Below are 22,198 nucleotides of genomic sequence, written 5' to 3' on the forward strand. Positions count from 1 at the left end.
ACGGATTACATATGAAAATGAGGTCAAGAATGGTGAAATTCCCTGGGGAACAGGCATATTAATCTGTTCCACATCTGCACAGGCACTGCTCTGAGTGCCATCCTTCCTTCATTCACTGGGGAAACAGTTGCCAAACTCTGTTGCTCATTTAGATACTGAGTTTTTAATTGCTTGTTGATGTGGCAGTGCTGCTTATGTAGACCAGCTTCAGTCTGTAATGATAGTAGAGTGGCCTGTTTCTGCATAAAACTAAGCAATGAAGTGGCTTGCAAGATGAAATAATAAATATATGACAATTAAAAATCCATAACAATTAAAAATTCCAGGCATTCCAAACTAATAATTGCTAAGACAAAAGAAATCACATCTTCTCAAGCTGGCTTGAAAAGTGAAAAGATGGCTAAGGTGGGTTGAAAAGTGAAAACAACAAACAATGTCTTTTGTAGTGGATGGATCTATTTCTTACAATAGAAAGCTGAGCAGTTTGCATTTTGTGGAAGAATATTAGTCTTGTAGGACTGGTTGCCCCTATGCTCGTGCCCCCCGGACTGCGTGATGGTATCACGCAGCAAGCCGGCCCCATTGGCTGGCTGGTGGCTGGGATGGTGCGCAGAGGCTGCCCGCACTCCCAGTCAGGCACGGCGGGTGGCTTGGGAGGTCCTGCACACCGCCCCGGATGCCTGGCCTGCGGCCGCTGCGCCTATCCAGGGGCATGTGTTGGTGGCGGTGGTGGCGCTGTGGGGATGGCTGGCTGCAGCAGCTGTGGGCCAGGCACGCTAGCTCCGCCTCCTCCCCGGCACCCCCTTCAATGCCTCAGTGCCCGCAGCGCCAGCCTCACCACCTCCATGGTGGCACCGGCCCGGCCTCCACAGCTACTGTCTTGCAAAGAAGCTCCAGAATTTTTTCCATTTCTAAGGATTTGTTGTTCCATCAAATTAATAACAATGAATGGATGTCATTATCAATACAATATTAAGCAACCGTAGCAGTTTAAAAGTTACCATGTTTTCAGGTGGTTAACTCAAGGAATTATGTAAGGTAGTACATTTTAGTGATACATAAACTGTCAGGGGGGAGTATAAAACTGAAAATACATACAATAATCTTAATAAAAATTCAATACATTAAATTGATCCGCTGTGCAGGTCAAATCAGAACCAAAGCTAAAAGTCTTATTTCATCTTAGACTGCAAATAAAATGAAGTTTTGTTTGCCACAATCTCTTGCTTCTGGAAAAAAACAGTCAAAGCTCAGCTAGTGAAGATGATATAATGTGGTGTTGCTATTACGCACAGACTCATTGGTAAGTTAACAAAAAAGAATGCAGTTCAAGAAGTTTTCAACCAGATTTTCCTCAGTCTGATATGGAGCTAACAAGCAATGCAAGTTAAGCTACGGCAGGTGACAGTGAAACTGAAGTGCCTCAGTGACTTCTGTGGATGAGAGTTAAATTCTGTTGAAATAGATGAAGAGACATCCAATCCACAACACACATCCACAAACACACAACTCAAGGAACAGGGAGGAGGGCTATTGGGGGTATGCTAGACAAAACAAAAAAGTCTTCACTCTTTGGTGGAAGACAGCAGTAGCGGAGAGATCAGATGCATCTCCCTGGAGAGGCAGTTCCAGAATTTTGGAGATACAATTGAGAAGGTCCTTTCTTTGGTTGTCACCTGTCTAGCCTAGTCTAGCAGGGTTACCCAAAATGGGGTCTCTAAAGATGACAAGAGAGAACAGGTACGTTCATATGAGAAAAGGCAGCCCTCCTAAATGAGATCATGTTCAGTTTAGAGTATCCGAAAAATGTCCAGTTCAAACTTTACCAAAAAATGTACATTATTACTGTGTTCTTGGTAAAGATCATACAGTTTGTGCAACAGTATTACTATTCCCTGACAACCTAAAAGTTAAGTGTACCTGAGATATCCTCAGTGAGTACCTCCATAGAAATTCATCTATCCTGTTATATTAGATGTTTAGATCCAATATCAGGTTCAGCACACACTGATTTGGTGCTTCACACAGCCATTTTTCTGTTTTGTTTGGCTTTCTCTTCATGCTGGGACTGCGGAAGGTCACATGATCATGGTGACCTTCACATTGCAGTCCATCTACATGGAGAAATGTTTTTTTTTGTTACCACACCCCAGTTTTAAGCACTGATGTCAGTTATGGAAGAGTAGAGGATGGGGAGCAAATTAGATTGTGTCAGTGATCTTCCTGACGCCACTTGGTAGGCTTCATTTAAACCTCAGTTTCAGTCTTAACGCTCTTGTATATTATATCACATCATCCTGTTTATGGGAGATCATGATAAAATAGCAGAAAGGTTTTGTGTACCTGGTAGGGGGTAAAGCAGAATATGTATTTTCCATATATGTATTGGTCCTGCATACTAAATTCAGGCTAGAAAAATCCTGCTATATAAAAGGCAAGCTGTGTTGGTGATAACTCACTTTTTATCCCTGCGCAAGTGCACTTGCACGCCCCTTTGTGGAGATAAAAGGTGAGTCCTGGGCAACACAGCTTGCCTCTGAGGCTTCAAGGAGACCGCCTCCACCCAGCCCCCGCTTACCTGGCTGGTGTGGGAAAAGGTGGGGGGATGCCCCTCCTGGGATGTGCTCTCTGGTGATGTGGCATGCTCTCCCACATGCCACAGTAGGCAAGTTTCAGCCCTGGCTGCCACAGCAGCCCAAATTGGCCTGAAACAGGTCTGATTCGGTTTGGATCGGGCCTGATTCGGCCCGTTGCAGAGCACAGGAGTTCTCCAGGGCCGGTTGTGCCATCTGGGCAGTGCTCCTGCACTCCCTAGTGGCCCTTTTCAGCCCACTGTGGAGTGCAGGAGCGCTCTCTGGGGCATGATGTGGCCTGTACAATAATGTCACGTCCTGGAAATGGCATCAAGTGATGGGAGCACACGCGCTTTATGCTCACATGAGGACAACCCAAAGGTGTGTGCCAGGTCTTCCACCCGTAGGATAAGGGAATTTGGCAACCCTGCGCCTGCACAAGGCCTCTGAAGGGCTGAGGAGGTGGCAGGGAGGCCCAACGTGGCATTAAGGCCCTCCCAAGGCCCTGCAACGGGCCTGCCATCTTGTGGTAGAAGTGCCACAAACAGCAGCAGTAGTTAGTTGATGGCATACTCTGATGGCAACAGTAAGCCCTGTAGGTGTGATTATGGCATAGCCATAATTCCAGCTGAAAACAGTAGAAGTAAAAACCTACTCTATTCCACGCATCTGAGTATCACTCGATACGGAAGCAGAACAGTCAAGATTAACTACTTCTTTGCCACTATCTCTTTAAAAAAATTAACTTGATTTTTGTTACATTTGTTTTCAGTAGCACGCAGTAAACTTTTCTGCAAGTGTTTCCTTAAGTAACCAGCACAGAATGCAATTGCCACAATTGTTCTGGGCTTTAATCCTTTTTTTAAAAAAATCTAATTAAAGCTTATCTTCCTAAATTGTCATATGTGATGCTTTTAGGTCCAAAATGAAATGCAAGATAATGAAATACATGGTAGGGAATTATTTTCATTATACCCACGGTGGAAACAAGCCACCTCATTCATGGGTGTGATGTCAGACTTGAGTGCCAGCCAAGTAGAACTTACTCATGCTTCAAAAAACTCCTGCCACTCTGGAAGTATTCAGGGTAAAACCACTTAGGCTGCATCAAGGGAAAGGACAGATCTGCTACAGTGGCATTTCTTCAGCAGCATGGATTAGAATGCATAGATACCCTTGCCTGTAGTTCGCAGGAGGGCATCAAATGCTGTAAGAAAGATTGTATAAAATATTAATATTTGGCGCCAGGAGAATGTTAGTAAATATCTTTAATTTGTTGAAAAAAATTTAGTGTTTGATCCTGAAGACTTAGAGCAGTTTACAAGTTATTTAAAACCCACATTTATTATTTTAAACATTTGCTTAGCAACAGCAGTATGTTAGATTTTGTAGTAAACAAAACTACAAAATCGGGGGGAAAGTGGGCTGTAAATACTAGTTATACATACTCGGGTCAACAGGGTTGTTGTGAGGATAAAATGGAGGAGAGGAGAACAATGTACACCACTTTGAGTAGGTTATAAATGAAGTAAATAAATGCATTGGCATATTTATGGAATGTGAAATAACAAATGTCTTCGTTTTCTACGAACAGAATTGCAAATATATACAAAAGTACAGCGAGCACAATTTGCAAACTGCTTCATCTTATGATAATTCAGTCCCCAAAGAGAAAAATCTATTTCATAGGAATTTTCTTCAGCATTCCCCCAAATTTCTAAATTTTTCATATGAAAAAATTGGAAGATGTCCTTACCTTTTTATGCTATACATTTTGGGTCAATGAAACATTGTCTTAGAAAGCATTTCCCTCATTTTAAATGAAAATATTTCAAAAAAACTTGTTTCTAGTGTTCCCACAAATTTTCCAATTTTCCCATTGGGAAAGTTGAACACTATAGATTGAGTAAAACCTTGTCTAAAGAAGCATTTCAGTTGTTTAAAAAAATGTGTAGGATTTTTTCAGTCCTTCTCATTTTCTACATTCCACTAGAAATACTTTAAAATTCCGCATTTTTTCCTAGTCTTCAGATCTCAAGGGAGACTATGATGTAAGGTTAGATGTAAATCCCTTTCTAATCATGACCAGTATCAGGGGAGCCTGCATGTGTAGTCTCTGGCTGTTTTATGAGTTCTTTGGGCATGCATTTGGGGACCCACCCTCAGTATCTTTCTACATGCTACTGCAGTATGCAAGAGCCTATTCCTTGGCCTGTTCTCCTTCTCCCCATATTCCCACCCATTGAGTCTTCATGCAAGATATCCTCTGAAAATCTTGCTGGTCTTTAAGGAGCTACTGGACATGAATCTTGCTGTTCTACTGCAGACCAACGCAGCTACTCACTTGAAACTATTTTTAAGATTTGCATAGCTTCACTGTTTTCAACAGGTAGAAATAATCTGCCACAACTGTTCCCCCACAACTAGTTGTGCAACCGCCCTAGTTAGTAGTCACGAAACTAACAATTCGTTATGAAGGAAATCACAATTAGAATGATGCCACCTTGTTGTTCATCCACTGTTTGTGTACTGTCATTGTATTTTTACTATTTGTCATAATAATGCTGAACATTGAACTGAATGTTTTTGAAGGAACTTGTTTGCATTCTTATATGTTCTTGACGATCATAAACAATAAAGTGGTTTGTCTTTCCTGGTTTTCTTCCCTGCTGTTGAAATGTATATTGGAAACTCCTGAAGCAGGTGCCTCTCCCTTTTCTTCCTTTGTAAAGCACTTTGCGCTATCACAGGACCATATAAATAGAAATGAGAAACATTCCCATTTTAATAGCTGCTTGCTTTAAAAAATTGTGATTTTTACCATTAAAACTAAAATGAACTTTTTATTTAAAACAGGGTAAACATACATATAGCACAGTAAAGAGATTCTTTGAAGTTGTAAATATTGTGTATTTGCACAGTAGTACAGTGTGCACTGTTTAAAATCTAAATTTTAAATAAGCTGAGCAACAAAAATCTAGTATTGAAATTCAGTTAGAATGCTAGCCTTGTTTCTTTTTTAAATAAACTATAAATGTCAGTAATGTAGCCAAGTGCTCCTGTCTAAATCTTTTTTGTTTTGTATGGTCTTTTGAAACAATCACTGTGAAACAATCACTTTTGAAACAATCAAACAACTTTGATACATTTATGTTCTGCATATACATCCTGATTAGAGAATTCTACTAATACTATTTTTAAAAAACAATTTAAGTATATACATTGCTTCTGACTAAATTTAGTATATCTATACTCTTGCAAGAAGTATAGAAGAGCACAGGAATTGACTGTTTAATTTTGTGAGTTTGGATGTGCTGCATGTGTAATACATTTCACTACTCACATTGCAAACCTTTAATTAAACTTTTAAAGAAGTTGTTTATCTGAAGCTTGGAGTGTAGTACATTAGCAAAAATGGTATGTTAAGGAAAAACAAATTAAGTTTGAGCATGCCGCTATGCATGAGCATTATAAAGGGAGGGAGATTGTAAAAGCCCATTTAAACAAGTGGGTGGGTATGGAAGAGGCATTTTGCATAAAAAAACAAAAATTAGTGGGCAGGAGGAAACAGTGTTAAAATGCTATCAGCAAACTGGCTTGGAAGTACTGTGTTTTTCAGCATATGACATGGTCATGTGCATTGCTGTTGGTTTGAGATAAAGGTTGCAATGTAAGGGTGTTTTAACAAACTTGCAGTGCAATTCTATGCATATTTATTCAAAAGTCAGCCCTCCTGTGTTCAGTGATTCTGACTCTGAGGTAAGTGTGCATAGAATTGAGTCCTTAGAGAAGTTCGAGCATGTTGTAGTTGTTGTGATATTTGTTAGCACAAAACAAGTTCGTGATGTTTAGGCAAAGAAAATATCGTTTAAAAATAACAGGGTATTTGGCTTGATTTCTAGACTGCAGTTGGGAACTTGGGCTGTGGTTACTAGTATCTATACCGTAAACGCTTCTAAACAAACTCTGAAAAGTAACTCTGTGTTGCATGTGTCTTCCTTTTATTTGCGTTTGTACGTGGAGTACTGTGAGGTAGCTCAAGACCATCTACTGCTGAGAGACTATCTAAAGGACTCCTCAGAAAATAGTTTACCTCCTCTGTGTAGTGAGATCAGGGACCGGTCTCATGGTCCCAGTTAATGTGTTACATTCATTGTGTGATGAGTTGAGGTGTTGGGGAGGGTTGGTTGAAGTTTGAGCCCCCTCGTAGTCCTTTGTACAGGGCTTGTGATGGGAAACTGCAGTAGGTCTTATGATGGTGCCTTGTCCAAGGCTATCCACTGAGTTTAAAAGGCTGAGAGAAGACTTGCATGTAAGTCTTCAGTTTGACCAACTTTTATGACCACACTATGTATTAAGAGGGAGGGAAGGTGGCATGGCATAGCCTGATCTCATCAGATTTCAGAAGCTAGCAAGGTCAGTATTTGGATGGGAGACGACTAAGGAAGAATCTGCAGAGCAAGGCAAGAGCACATCACTGTTAAGGGAAATGCTTTTCACTTCCCTTAACAGCTGGGGGGGGGGGTGTCCACCATAAGTCAGTTGTGACTTGACAGCACTTTACACACATTTATTAAGAACATAAGAAGGGTCTTCCTGGATCAGACCAGTGATCCATCTAGTCCAAAATCCTGTCTCACACAGTGGCCAGCCGGTTATTCTGGAGAGCTAAGAACAGGGCTTAAGACATTCCCCTAATATCTCCTGGCACTGGAACTCATAGGATTACTTCCTTTGAATGTGGAAGTTCCCTTTAGGTACCATAGCTAGCAGCTACTGATACGTCTGTCCTCCATGAATCTGTCTAATACTCTTTTAAAGCCATCTGTCCCTGAGGTCATCACTACATGCTCTGGCAGGGAATTCCACATTTTAATCATTTGTTGAGTAAAGAATAGGGGTGTGCAAGCCAAAAATTTTCGGCTATAGCCGAAAGTAGAAAGCCGAAAGAAGATTCTCTATCGTTAAAGCCGAAAGCCGAAACAAGAATCTCTTTCGGCTTTCGGCTTTCGGGATTCTTTCGGCATTCTTTCGGCATTCTTTCGGCTTTTTTCTATGGGAAAATGCCTCCGTCTTCCAGGACGCCTGGAGGAGGCATTTTCCCACCGAATAAGCCCAAAATTGGTGGGGACCTTCCTCTAACCCTTCTCTAACAACCACCCAAGTTTCAGACAGATTGGACTTTGGGGGGCCATGTTATGGCCCCCCAAAGCAGGTCCCCCCATCCTCCCATAAGAAAGCGAAGGAGCAGCATATTGTTAGCATGCTGCTGCTAATCTTTCTTCATTATTTCCTATGGGGAAAAAATGAAGAGGCAGGCTTCCTTTGCCAGGGGTGGCATTTTGCATGCAAAATGCCCCCTTACCCTCAGGGGCCCTTCTCCCACCCCTCCTCCCACCCCCCACCAAGGCTCAGCCTGCTCCCACTTGGGGGGGCCATTTCATGGCCTCCCCAAGTAGGTGCTCTAATCTCTACCACTGACAGCTGGGGGAGGCTTGTGTTGCCAGGGGTGGCATTTTGCATGCAAAATGCCCCCCAACCCTCTGGGGCCCTTCTCCCACCCCTCCTCCCACCCCCCACCAAGGCTCAGCCTGCTCCCACTTGGGGGGGCCATTTCATGGCCTCCCCAAGTAGGTGCTCTGCTCTCATCTCTACCACTGACAGCTGGGGGAGGCTTGTCTTGCCAGGGGTGGCATTTTGCATGCAAAATGCCCCCCAGCCCTCTGGGGCCCTTCTCCCACCCTTCCTCCCACCCCCCACCAAGGCTCAGACTGCTCCCACTTGGGGGGGCATTTCATGGCCTCCCCAAGTAGGTCCTCTCAGCCCCTAAAGTCCACCCCTTACAGCCCCACACAAACCCAATTCCCCCCCAGCTGCCACACACAGACCCAAATCCCCACATTAGCCCCTCACAGACCCAAATCCACCCCCACCTGCCCCACACCCATAACCCCAGGAACAGGCTGGCAAAGGCCAGCCCTCTCCCTTTGTTCCCTATGCTGGGAACTTCTAAACTCTCTTTCCCTGGGCAATTCTGCACAGCCCAGGGGTGCCACAATGGTGGGCACACTTCTGAGTGCCAGCTGGTCCCTGTGAAAGAGCACCTGAACCACAGACACCCTCCCTCAAATTCCCCCACCACCTACAGAGATGGCTGGCCAGCCAGCCCCATTGTTCCCTATGATGGGAACCAACTGCACAACAAAGAATAAAACAAGAACAACACAAAATAAAGTTTTTAAAAAATTATTTTCTCCCTTCCAAAGTACAAGTAGGCAAAGCATTATGACACATTACACCAGCAGTCCCCCACACAGAAAAATTAAAACAAAACTCACTTAACATCAGAGAATCACAAAACACGATTCCTGTCAAAAACACTTTATTTCTTGAACAGCTTTAGGTTACACAGCAGGGGGGAACACCAAAGGGCATGGCAGCACTATCTTACACAAAAATAACACCTCACTTAACATCAGAGAATCACAAAAGCACAATTCCTGTCAAAAACACTTTATTTCTTGAACAGCTTTAGGCTACACAGCAGGGGGGGAACACCAAAGGGCATGGAAGCAGTATCTTACACAAAAATAACACAACTCACTTAACATCAGAGAATCACCCCAAAATATTGCTGTCAAAAGCACTTTATTTCCTTAACTTCTTTAGGTTACACAGTAGGAAGGCACAACAGGGCATGAAAGCAGTGTACTACATAAAAATAACACAACTCACTTCACATCAGAGAATCACACAAACACAATTGCTGTCAAAAACGGTGAAGTGGGTTGTATTATTTTTTGTAGTACATTGCTATCATGCCCTGTTGTGCCCTCCTACTGTGTAACCTAAAGCTGTTCAAGAAATAAAGTGTTTTTGACAGGAATTGTGCTTTGTGATTCTCTGATGTTAAGTGAGTTGTGTTATTTTTGTGTAAGATAGTGCTGCCATGCCCTTTGGTGTTCCCCCCTGCTGTGTAACCTAAAGCTGTTCAAGAAATAAAGTGTTTTTGACAGGAATCGTGCTTTGTGATTCTCTGATGTTAAGTGAGTTGTGTTATTTTTCTGTGTGGGGGACTGCTGGTGTAATGTGTCATAATGCTTTGCCTACTTGTACTTTGGAAGGGAGAAAAAAAAATTTAAAACTTTATTTTGTGTTGTTCTTGTTTTATTCTTTGTTGTGCAGTTGGTTCCCATCATAGGGAACAATGGGGCTGGCCGGCCAGCCATCTCTGTAGGAGGTGGGGGAATTTGAGGGAGGGTGTCTGTGGTTCAGGTGCTCTTTCACAGGGACCAGCTGGCACTCAGAAGTGTGCCCACCATTGTGGCACCCCTGGGCTGTGCAGAATTGCCCAGGGAAAGAGAGTTTAGAAGTTCCCAGCATAGGGAACAAAGGGAGAGGGCTGGCCTTTGCCAGCCTGTTCCTGGGGTTATGGGTGTGGGGCAGGTGGGGGTGGATTTGGGTCTGTGAGGGGCTAATGTGGGGATTTGGGTCTGTGTGTGGCAGCTGGGGGGGAATTGGGTTTGTGTGGGGCTGTAAGGGGTGGACTTTAGGGGCTGAGAGGACCTACTTGGGGAGGCCATGAAATGCCCCCCCCAAGTGGGAGCAGTCTGAGCCTTGGTGGGGGGTGGGAGGAAGGGTGGGAGAAGGGCCCCAGAGGGCTGGGGGGCATTTTGCATGCAAAATGCCACCCCTGGCAAGACAAGCCTTCCCCAGCTGTCAGTGGTAGAGAAAAGAGCACCTACTTGGGGAGGCCATGAAATGGCCCCCCCAAGTGGGAGCAGTCTGAGCCTGGGTGGGGGTGGGGGGAAGGGTGGGAGAAGGGCCCCTGAGGGCTGGGGGGCATTTTGCATGCAAAATGCCACCCCTGGCAACACAAGCCTCCCCCAGCTGTCAGTGGTAGAGATTAGAGCACCTACTTGGGGAGGCCATGAAATGCCCCCCCCAAGTGGGAGCAGGCTGAGCCTTGGTGGGGGGTGGGAGGAGGGGTGGGAGAAGGGCCCCTGAGGGTGAGGGGGCATTTTGCATGCAAAATGCCACCCCTGGCAAAGGAAGCCTGCTTCTTCATTTTTTCCCCATAGGAAATAATGAAGAAGATGAGCAGCCGCATGCTAACAATATGCTGCTTCTTCGCTTTCTTATGGGAGGATGGGGGGACCTGCTTTGGGGGGCCATAACATGGCCCCCCAAAGTCCAATCTGTCTGAAACTTGGGTGGTTGTTAGAGAAGGGTTAGAGGAAGGTCCCCACCAATTTTGGGCTTATTCGGTGGGAAAATGCCTCCCCCAGACGTCCGGGAAGACGGAGGCATTTTCCCATTGAAAAGCCGAAAGAAAGCCGAAAGAATCCCGAAACGTTTCGGCTTTTTTCTTTCGGCTACCCGAAACGTTTCGGCATTCCCCGAAACGTTTCGGCATTCCCCGAAAGAAGCCGAAACACTTTTGTTTCGGCATTCTTTCGGCATTCTGAATGCCGAAACGCACATCCCTAGTAAAGAAGTGTTTCCTTCTTTAAGTATTTATTTAAGTATGTATCCCCCGGCTTTTCTCACCAGTAGAAACCCAAAACAGCTCCATTCATTCTTTCCTTCTCCTTTTTGTCCCTGTAACTACTACAATGTGAGGTAGCTTAGGCTGCAAGGGAGTGGTTGGCCCAAGGTCACTTAGCTAACTTCTGTGGCAGAGTGGGGATATGAACCTGTCTCCCAGATCCTAGTCCAGAATTTTGACCACTAGACTTTCTAATGTAAATTTAGTGTTCAGGCTACCACTGTTTCCATTTCACTTGGTAACAGCCGGAGTGAGCTAAGGAACTGGGTTTTCTAAATGAGTACTAGTGTAACGGTTGGTTCTTTTAGCCTCTTGTTGGCAGATTGTAGACAAGCAGTGTTGTGGACAGACTGAAACCCAACTTGCAAAGTGGTAGGGTTTATTTTCCAGTGGAGAACAGAGATATAAAATCTCCAGGCATTTTGAAGTTGTTGATGGAAAAAATGGGGTTCCCTTTGTGGGGGAGGGGGGATTTGCAATGCATGCAATACTTTCCTATCAAACTTAAACCCATTTTGCTACTTTAACAACACAAAATGCATCATTCATAATTTAGCATATAAAATTGTATGTATTGGCTTATTTATGGAATTTAAAAGTATCAATGCTTTCATTTTCTAAATGCAAAATTGTAAAAACAGTCAATGCGAAAGCGCACGAGAGAGATGCAGACTGCTGCACTTTATGCTGTCTTAGCACATTTCACACATTGCAAAAGAAAAAAATCATAGGTGCTTTTTTCAGTGGTCCCTCAAATTTTCCAGTTTCTCCATTGGAAAAATTGAATGCTATACATTTTGAGTAACTAAAACCTTGTCTTAAGCATTTCATTTATTCTAAAAAGGGGGAAATCATTGGAGTTTTTCAGTGTTCCTAAAATTGCTAAGTTTTCCATTGAAAAAAATTGACTTTCAGGCTATATTTGTTGATTGAGGAAAACCTTGTCTTGAACACTATTTTGCTCATTCTCAAAGAAAAACAATTGATAAGTTTTTTAAGGTCCACCCCTCCCAATTCCTAATTATTATGGGCTTTTACGAGTCTTCACATCTCTAGTGGAGATTTAGTTCATAACTAAATTGACCATTCTTTATTGTATTCATCAGTACAAGTTAGGGTTGGCATGTCAACCAAATATTATTAGTTGACCATTCAAATACCCCATTGTGTAGATGGCAGCTTACCTTTTTTTACTATATTACAATGTAATTTATTAACAGACATATTTGTTCCGAGTGGGGGTTGCTTGCCGTACAGTAGTTGGAGGCAATCATGACTGCATAGCAAAGTTTTTCCTGCTTATAATTGCAGGCATCTCCAAGCAGGAACACAAAACAGTCATCTGTGGGCAAAGATCTCTGCCTGGAACTGTCTGTCTCCATCTTGCTTGTTGCAAGAGCTAGGGAGCAGTTTTCTTTCCATGTTACACCCCACCCCCCCACCCCGTTTTATCATTTTTTGGTTTAAACTTCCTCTGATGTTTGAAGATACAAGCCAAAGAAAATTCTTCACACTCACAAAAAACTGTATCTGATAGTTAAAAACATTCTGCTGTGGCCAGAATGCTGCTTGGAGTGGGTTAGTGGAATCATATCACTCCAGTCTTATTCCATCTACACCTGTTCCTAATTTGCTTCTAGGCCTAATTCAGGGTGCAGGTATTGACCTTTAAAGCCCTATAAAACTTGGGCTTAAGGACCTTCTCCCTATATGAACATACCCTTCCATTCCGTACATCTTCAGAGGCCTGCTTCAGGGGCTGCTGCCATCTGAGTTTAGATGAGTGGCAACCCGAAAAAGGGCCTTCTCGATTGTGGTGCCAAAACTTTGGATCTATCTCTCCAAAGACTCCAAAGAGAGTCTTCTGCCAGTGGGCGAAGACTTTTATTTTGTTTGGCATTCCCCAATAACTGTTATTTGCCCTCTTCACTGTTCTTGATGTGTGTGTTATATTGAGTTATTTTTGTACTATTTTGAATGTTGTTATAATTTAAGTTGCTGTTAAAATGTTTTAAATTGTTTAGCATATTGATGTTTGCTGCCTTGAGTGCTGCTAGGGCCCATTGTATTTTCCCAAACAATAGCCTTATTGCTAGTTTAAAAAAAATCAGAAATGGCATTCTGTTCTCAATGTTGTTACTAGACCGATAGTCCAGTTGCTGAGTGATCCAATATAGCAAGCACTGCAATATGATTCCCTTTGTATACATAGATATCGTAATAGCTCAAGAACTGTTTTAAAACAGTAACAAAAGGGCAAGCCAGATGCATGTGTGATGTTGAAAGGAGGGGTAATGGCAAGAGGAAGGGTTGGAGATTTGTGGGAGGGCTCTTCTGAAGCGCAAAAAAGCCTCTGCATGCACTGATATGGTTGGAGAATTGTGCAGAAAACCTGCATCAAAAATAAACACGGACCAAAACAGGTCTCACAAAAAACGCTTAAAAACTGGGATCATCATGATCTACTCGTGCATGGGAAATGGTGATGTGTGCAACGAGTGAGATAATCTGCCAGAGTTCTGTTGACAGGCCATCCCATTAAGGATGTGTGGAAGTGGCCTATGGCCTGTTTCTTTGCTTATTTGGGCTGTTAAAAACAGCACATGCTCTTCTTTTCATGCCTTCTATCTGCTATGAGTCTGGCTGTCTAGAGGACTTCTGGAAGAGGATAGATGTGTTCCTAGTCACCCATACTCAGCTGCTTGTTTTTAGTTTGGATGGTGTTCATGTGCACATTTGTGTGCTTGCCATATTCTACTAAATAAATACAGGAAGTGGCATTGGAATTGGTTTCCAGCACTATATCTAATTAGATGACCAGTCCTAGAGTAAAATAGTATTTTGTGTTGTATGCTCTTTTATGTTGTCAGTGTATTGGAGTTTTTCCCCGTAAGAATAAACTAGAATGCATAGATTTCTGGTAGCTCTTTGCAGTCTTTGTGAGTTTGTAACATTTTAACATGTGCTTTTTCATGTTTCTTTCCCCCTCTTTTTTGGGGAAAAAGAATTGAAATCTTTTGGAGAAATGTTTGGCAGGCAGACTAGACTTTGGAAGCAAGGAGAGATCACCGAAATACCTGACAATTGTGCTGAATTGGTCTTCGAGATCACAAATCTGTAGTTTCTGTTTTTTTGTAAAATATGCACATGTTCTGAAGAATTTGTGTGAAACCATATGGGTTAGAATCTACATGTGGGTTTCTTTAGATTTTGCACAAGCAGTTGAATTCCACTTTAGTTTCCATATTCCAAGCTCTGCTGAGATGATAGCTGCACAGACTTCCAGAGCCTTTGTACAGAAAGTAATAGCGTCCATTCTTATTTCAGTGTCGGAAAATAAGCCCACCTCATACTTGTACAAGATTCAGAAGTCTTCATTCCTTTCCAGTATCTTTTAATTTACAATAATTAGTGAACTAAAGAAGCTTGCATAGCTTAATTTAACTGCTGAAATGTTATTTTAGGATGAAGACTGTTAATTGGTAGAATATTTCATTTTAATTTTATTTTTTAAATGTATATCTCATTTGGATCAGTTAATTGGGCTTTCAAAGTGACTTTATTAAATAATTATCACTATAATTTGATTATAATATGACCTCTTGTTTTTTTCAGCTTTCAATGTGAAATAATAGACTATCTGAACAGCTTCTGAAACTTATTTGAAGGAAGAGTATTACTAGCTGGTAAGTTGATAGATGCTAAGCAAAAAAGAGAGGTTAGTCTTTTAAATTGTGTGGAATGGATCGAGTTTGGATAGCAAAAAGTCTGAAAATGGAACTGAAACAAATAAGCATTAATATGACAAATTAAATTATGCAGAAATTACATAGTAGGATCATACTTACATCAACAGAGGGTATGTACTATACACAGTAATATGGTCCACTGTACCTGTCACTTCACCAAAGCATTTTGTTATAGCCCTGAATAAAAAAAAGCTGTCCTGAATAATTCAGTTTTACATAGTTTGTGGAAACCAGGAGGGTGAGAACCTTCTTGACCTCATCAGACAAACCATTCCATAAGGTGGGAGCCGCAACAGAGGATGCTTGTGTATGGGCAGTTGTTGATTTTGCCAATTTACAGGGTAGCATCTGCAGGAGACCCTGCTCAGATGAGCAAAGCTGTTGTGGCAGAGCATGGGGAAGAGGCAGTCCCGCAGATGAGGGACCAAGGTCATGAAGGGTTTTCAATATGAAGATCAATACCTTGAAACTGAGTCTTGTAACTGATGGGCAGCCAATGGAGTGACTGCAGAGCTGAAGCAATATGTAGGGTTGCCAACTCTGGATTGGGAAATTGTTGATATTTGGGGATGGAGCCTGGGAATGGGGACAGACCAAGGAGCTAAGTGCATAATGCACAGGGGGAGGGCTGGCTTTTTTCAGTTGCTTTGTATGTAACTGAATTTAACAGTGGGGTTTGTCAATGCTACAACTATTCATCTAGCTTTTTGGTGAAGCTAACTATGTGAACCAAAAAAGCTTTTTGTTGTTAACTGCTTTAGCCTACAATCTTGACTCTGTTGAATCACTTATTAGAAAAAATCAACACAGTTGTATTATGAGGTCATTGTAGGCAAGGAAATCTGTCAATTTTTGTATTGATGTGGAAATGTGTTAACTGCCATGAGTTAATGCAACAACCAGTGCATGTTTGATGCAGCTATATCATGCACTTTGAACAAAATTTGACCAAAGAGGCAGGGTTAGGTCTGTTGACTTAGCCCCATGCTCTTATCCCCCAACTCCTCCAAAAGTGCTTGGTACAGCTATAAAAAGAAGAAGACTATTTTCCTGTTCTTATTTTATTTACTTCAATTATATCTTTTGAACCTGGGTCTTGTGTGTTTGGAAGCTCCATGTTGCTTATAAGCGTTATCAATACTGGTGTTATGCAATAATGCTGGGTTGAGGATACCCACAGATTTTTCATGAAGGAGATATTGGAATTATTATGTCTGCCATAGCATACATAATGCAAGCTTTTGAAGCTCAGGTTATTCAAGTATTTCTAATACTAAATAATCAAATCAGAGTTTGAATTGAATTCTGATAATTCCGTTAGTTTTTAGCCCAACTTGACAACAGGGAAGATAGAGAATAGAAACTGACATGTATTCTTTGATTGTGTGAATATTGTGGGGCTTCTAATGAGGCTGTTCTCTGTTGTACATCTTTTACAATATATCAAATCTCTTCTGCAGTAATACCAAATGTTAGCATATATAATCTTTTGCTTTGTGTCTTGCTTGACAACAATGTTAAAAGTAACTTAAGTATGATGGCAAATATGTTTTATTGGTTGGCCACAATCCAGAGAGCTTCTTTAAGAATGCCCAAGGAGATGTGTGCATCCAGTGGGATTTTAACCTCCTTCTAAATGGCAGCCCCTAAGCCGTGTTACTTAATATGAAATACTCTCCCCCAAAATTTTAATAGTGATTTACTCTGTTGTGTGGACAACTGACTAAGAAATATAAATCTAAAAAGTGTATTGCTGTCAGTAATTCTAAAGAGATCTTGCAACCAACAAATTGAGTTGTATTCATTTTTTTAAAGTTGTATTCTGCCTGCGTTTGTATCTGTATTTATATTTTTTAATCTTAATTCTGTTTGTTTGTTTGTTCTGGGTCATTAGTAGGGGTGTGCACTGGAAAAAAATTGAGGTTTCCTGCTTTGGGTTTAACCAAAGCGGGAGAAAGCTTTGTAAACACTCGAAACGCTAAGCGGCAAGCCACTTCAGATTCGGGTATTTAAATCGCTTCGGTATGCTCTGTAAAGATTCAGAGCATACCAAAGTGAGGGGGGAAGCTTCCAGCACCCCCACCGCCCTCACCCCCTACCCCACTTACCTGACCCTGAAAAGGGGTATTTAAACCAACAGCATGGAAAGGGATATTGTAAACTCTGGCAGGCTTCCATCAGCGGCTTGGCAAGCCGCTGATCCAAGGGGAGGGATGCTCCTTTGCCTGCCACTTTGGAGTGACAGGGAAAGGAACATTTAAATGCCCTTTCCCTGTCGCTACAAAGCAGCGGGGAAAGGGCATTCCTTTCCCCACCCCTTGGATCAGCTCACTGGCCAGGCAGCTGATCCAAGGGGAAGGATGCTTTTTTGCCTGCCGCTTCACAGCAACAGGGAAAGGGCATTTCCCATCCCCTTCAATCAGCTGCTTGGTGGGGATTTCCCCATCATGCTGCTGATTATGGGGATTACAATGCCCCTTCCTGTGCTGCTGTGCGGTGGCATGGAAAGGGGCATTATAACCCCCGGCCAGCTTCCATCTGCAGCTTGGCAAGCTGCTGATCCAAGGGGTGATGCTGCTTTCCTTGCCGCTTCACAGCAGTGGGGAAAGGGCATCCCCTCTTCTTTGATCAGCTGCCTGGCCAGGTAGCTGATCCCGGGGGGAGGTTAAATGCTCCTTTCCCCGCCGCTGCACAGCGGTGGGGAAAGGGCATTTAACCCTTCCCCTTCGATCAGCTGCTTGGTGGGGATTTCCCCATCAAACAGCTGATCCTGGGGTTTAAATGACCCTTTCCCTGCTGCTTCACAGTGGCATGGAAAGGGGCATTTAAACCCCTTGACCCAAAGCTTCCCGAGGTGATATGAGTCGCTTTGGAAAGTTTTGATTTGTGGTTTGGGCCCCACCTGCTGGGCCTGATTTGGAAATCCCGAATCTTTGCAAATCGGGTCCAATTTGGGTATTTTACCCGAATTAGAAACCCGAATTGCACACCCCTAGTCATTAGTATTGGAGGAAACACTCAGATGTGACAAACAAACTGGAATTCAAAATTGCAATTTACTCTTGGTTTAGAGAACTGGTTTGTAAGCAAAAACGAACTGCAGTTTGTTAAACTGCCAGATTTCAGGCATCACAATAGATTGTGATTTATGGAAGACTTCCTGCTTTGCAATTTCTGTATTGTTTGTGAGGGGAGAAGGAAGGGAACTGTTTAAAGATACTGGCTTGCTTTGATCATGGAGTAAAATTTTTGATAGCTTTCTGCAGCCTAAATGAACATAAACTACATATTTGCTAACAGTTGATAAATTTGTTGTCATGTTTACCCATCTTCTAATTTTTTTGTTGTCTTCCAGAAGTTTTCTGTATATACAGTGCTAAGAAGTATTGCAAACAAGGGAGAGGACTGTGCCTCTTAACCTGGCGCTGTCATGGTAAGTGTGCAAATTCTTTGAGGACTGACTCAAGACAGAACAGATTGAAGCATGAGAAAGTGGGGAGAGTTAGTCTCCTAATCTTGGAGACTATGCCTTTTTTCTGAGCTCGCTTGAGGTGCATGGAAAATAGAAATGATACTCCTGGTTTTATAGATTCTACTGACTTTTTGGTGTTCTGGTTTTCGCTGTGAAATGGCGGGGACCAAGGTCATGAATGGGGCAGCCCATTCTTCCTGTTCCTTACCAGTTTTGTTTTCCACCCTGTCTTTCCCTCTATTCTGAATGCTTTAGATAGGAAGGAAGGCCAGTCCTAGGAAACACTTTAGCCAGCTAGAACAAATCACTTTAATCTCTTTAATCCCTGTCTTCCAAACTGTGCTGGGTCAGAGTGAGTTTTGTATGTCATCATACCCCTTTCCCTATGTTTCTGTAGAAGGGAAAAGGGATGGAGATAGAGAAGGACATCTGTCCAACTTCTTTAGGGTCTGAGAGAGCTAAATTATATCCCTTTTGTCACCTTCTGCCATACTGATATGCATTGTAATTTAACTGTTCGTTTACTTCATTTATACCCCACTTCCCCCCCCCCCCAATGGATGGATGGATGGATAGATGATCATTGTGAATTTTGGATGATCACAAGTTTGCTGAAGTCGCTTGTGAAGCCCAAGTATTTAATCAATATCTTGAGACAAATTTTTCAAACTTTTCAGTAACTGGAAAGATATATAAATGTACCTCTGTAAAAATCAATTTAATAATCTGTTTGTCAGGATGAAGAAACCCAGCACAGCCTTGAATGCATCCAGGCTAATCAGATCTTCCCCAGGAAGCAGCTGATCCGAGAAGATGAGAATCTCCAGGTAATCACCTGACTACCTTTTGCTCTCACAGCATGTGCAGACGTCGTAGTGTTACTTCTAGCCATGATCAGCTAGTGTAGTGAAATAAGACAGCAGAAGTGAAATAAGTTTGATTTGATCTGTTTAATGGAACCTTAAGTGTTGTAGCACTTATGCTTATGGTTACAAATTTTATTTACAATTGGGCTGAAGGGTCTAGGAAATGGGGTGTTTCATTGTTAGAAATTTTCCTGCAGACTACTAATACCAGTTAGTTATAATGGCTTACTTTTGAGAACCCTCATGTCTACCTTTCCTTCAGCTTGGAAGGGTTCATTCTTCAGCAGAACAGTGTGTATGAATATTTTGGATCTTTCTTTCTTTCTTTCTTTCTTTCTTTCTTTCTTTCTTTCTTTCTTTCTTTCTTTCTTTCTTTCTTTCTTTCTTTCTTTCTTTCTTTCTTTCTTTCTTTCTTTCTTTCTTTCTTTCTTTCTTTCTTTCTTTCTTTCTTTCTTTCTTTCTTTCTTGTGTGTCTCAAGAATTGGAAGGTGAAATGTAAATTACCCAAATAAAGTAAACTCTTCTTGCAGTTGCATACAATGTAGAAAAATACTTGCTTCCCTCCCCCCAGATTGCTCCAAAGAGTTTACATTCTTCCTCTACCCTTTCTAAATTTCTGTCAAGTTTCAAATTTGGCTCCGCCTCACCTCTGAAAATTTCAGTTCCAGAAAAGTATAGCATTATGTTGTAGGAATTTAGATTTTTGGGATAAATATAACAAAATCTGCTCTCACATGAGCTTTTGTGTGTGCGTGTGTGTGTGTGTGTGTGTGTGTGTGTGTGTGTGTGTGTGTGTGTGAGAGAGAGAGAGAGAGAGAGAGAGAATGGCAATCACACACTGCCCTTATTTAGATGGAATCCTGAAAGTTTGTTCTGAATTTAACTGTCGGCTAAATTAAAGTGGTTTTCAGCAAGTTTATATTTGCCACATCAAATAATAGTGACTTCCACCAAAATGTTCCCTCCTTTCCTTTCTTTTTGTGATTCAGACTTTGTTCAAGCAGTGCTTTCTGTAATTTAAATCCTATGTGCCTACCATATCATGTCTCCTGTTTGTACTTACGAGCGTGTATGCTAGCCCTCATTGAGCTGAAAAGTCATTTCTTAAAAGTTGACTTCTCCCTTTGCTCCACAGGTCCCTTTTCTTGAACTTCATGGTGAAAGCACAGAATACGTGGGACGAGCAGAAGACGCCATTATTGCACTTTCCAACTACAGGATTCACATCAAATTTAAGGAATCGATTGTGAACGTAAGTTTCTGCCCGGACTATTCAGGAAGGGTGATTTTGCCAGTGACTCTGTCAAGTGAGCTTATTTCAGGAATGTGAGCCACAACTTCCATAATACGCAGCCAGAGATTGGTAGTTCCATGTCAATGGCTTTTCAACCTCTGGGAATAATGTCAAGAGATAACAGAATAGTAATAGTCGGTCTCCCACTGGTTGTAAATATGTAGCCCTGCTTGCGGAGAGGAAGGCTTGTTTTTCGTGATCAGCTTTCCTTGGGTTGTGGTTCATGTGGTCTAAACTGGAGGAAAGGTGAGGGGAAATACATGAGGCTTCTTGGAAATGGAATGAGACTGAAGTGAGATGTCACTCCATTCTTTGCATAGTGGCTCCTACATGCAATGAATCGTGTTGTTCCTTACCCAGCATTCTTAGATTCAGTTAGAAGGTGCTTCTTTGGTTGAAGTCCGGAAGTCCATAAAAGCCCTACCCATTATTGAAAAGTTCCTGGCTCAGAATACATTGTAGACAGCACCTGTGGTATTTGAATTTTTTCCCTATACTGTTCATGTGGTGACAGTTCTTTTGATCTATACAATGCTATATCTGTGTCTCATTTACGAGAGGCTGCCCCACTGCTTGAAAGAGATTCTCTGGTGCCTTCTTGCTGTTTGTGCTAATGTGGTCAGGCAATCTAAGTTTCAGTGATCTGTTTTTTTAAGGTTGATTAGGGAAAGAAATGCTTCTGCATAATTTTTTTAAAAATCATATATTTTGGCTTCCATAACATAATCCTTTGGGTGGCAAGTTACAACAGTTCTGTGGGTTGCAGCTGCAAACCTCCCCTAACATCTCAAGTAATGTTTCTTTTGCTTCATATCTCCTCACCAGCTGTGAGTCATGTGGAATTCAGTCATGTGTTGATAAAATGAGGTAGACGGGAATTCAGCTTGTCCTTCCACAGTAAGATTTGGTCTTGTACTCTGATCCTAGTATATCAATTTTGTTTGTGTTCATGTGTGTTTTAAAAAATGTGAAGGTTCCTGAGATAGTTGTCTGGCAGTGTCTCATTTGTCACTGAACATACAATACTGCTGTAATCCTCAGCATTGTGAGGAGCAAGTTGTGTGCCTTCATTTCAGCTGAACTAAGTTAATACAGTGTAATATTTACTAATGTAATTATTATAATTAAATTTTATACTCAAGGTCTGTGAGTTTTGTTAATCCAATAGGAATTTTGATTGGGCTCTTTGCAAAGTTAGTGGAACTTAGCACATAATGTTGGATGTGAAAGTAAAGATTTTGTTTGTTATATGGCCTCGAAAATTAATGTTCCAGAAGTTGCCAGATATTGTGGGAAGGGCAGTGTAAGCCCCTGGTATTCATGTAGGTATGCATGAGGTAGGGGACGTGAAGTCTGGTTAAAATTGTCCAAAGTCTGCCTCCTGGCTTTATCCTAATTTTGTTCTTTGTTTACAATTCAATAGAAAGTCTGTAAATTTGCTGCTTATGAGACCTCAGTAAGTAAAATGGAGATGCTATAAAACACTTTTTTTTTCCTGCTGCACCTTTGCTTGGAACAGAATAAACTTGTGCTGGCCAATGCTCACCTTTGCAATAGAGGCTAGAGCTATCATGCATGAGGCCTTTGACTGAGTGGATAAATTCATGGATGATCCATCAATAGGAACTTAATGTTCCCTGTAAAAAAAGACAAAGGGCTCAGTAGACCAAGCAATAAGCTGATGGAATTGTGACTT

General features: G+C 42.0%; 1 protein-coding gene across 4 annotated transcripts in view; it reads left to right on the top strand.

Moving 5' to 3' along the window:
• Window positions 1-22,198, top strand: part of MTMR3 (myotubularin related protein 3) — an 87,439-nt gene that overhangs the window by 30,911 nt on the left and 34,330 nt on the right. For all 4 annotated transcript variants that reach the window (XM_054995908.1, XM_054995909.1, XM_054995910.1 and 1 more), the window contains exons 2-5: window positions 14,737-14,807; window positions 18,226-18,303; window positions 19,080-19,169; window positions 20,344-20,460. In XM_054995908.1, the coding sequence (XP_054851883.1) occupies window positions 18,301-18,303; window positions 19,080-19,169; window positions 20,344-20,460 (210 nt within the window). In that variant the 5' untranslated portion in view covers window positions 14,737-14,807; window positions 18,226-18,300. The remainder of the gene's footprint in view (window positions 1-14,736; window positions 14,808-18,225; window positions 18,304-19,079; window positions 19,170-20,343; window positions 20,461-22,198) is intronic.

This window comes from Eublepharis macularius, chromosome 13 (genome assembly GCF_028583425.1).
Source record: "Eublepharis macularius isolate TG4126 chromosome 13, MPM_Emac_v1.0, whole genome shotgun sequence".
NCBI lineage: Eukaryota > Metazoa > Chordata > Lepidosauria > Squamata > Eublepharidae > Eublepharis > Eublepharis macularius.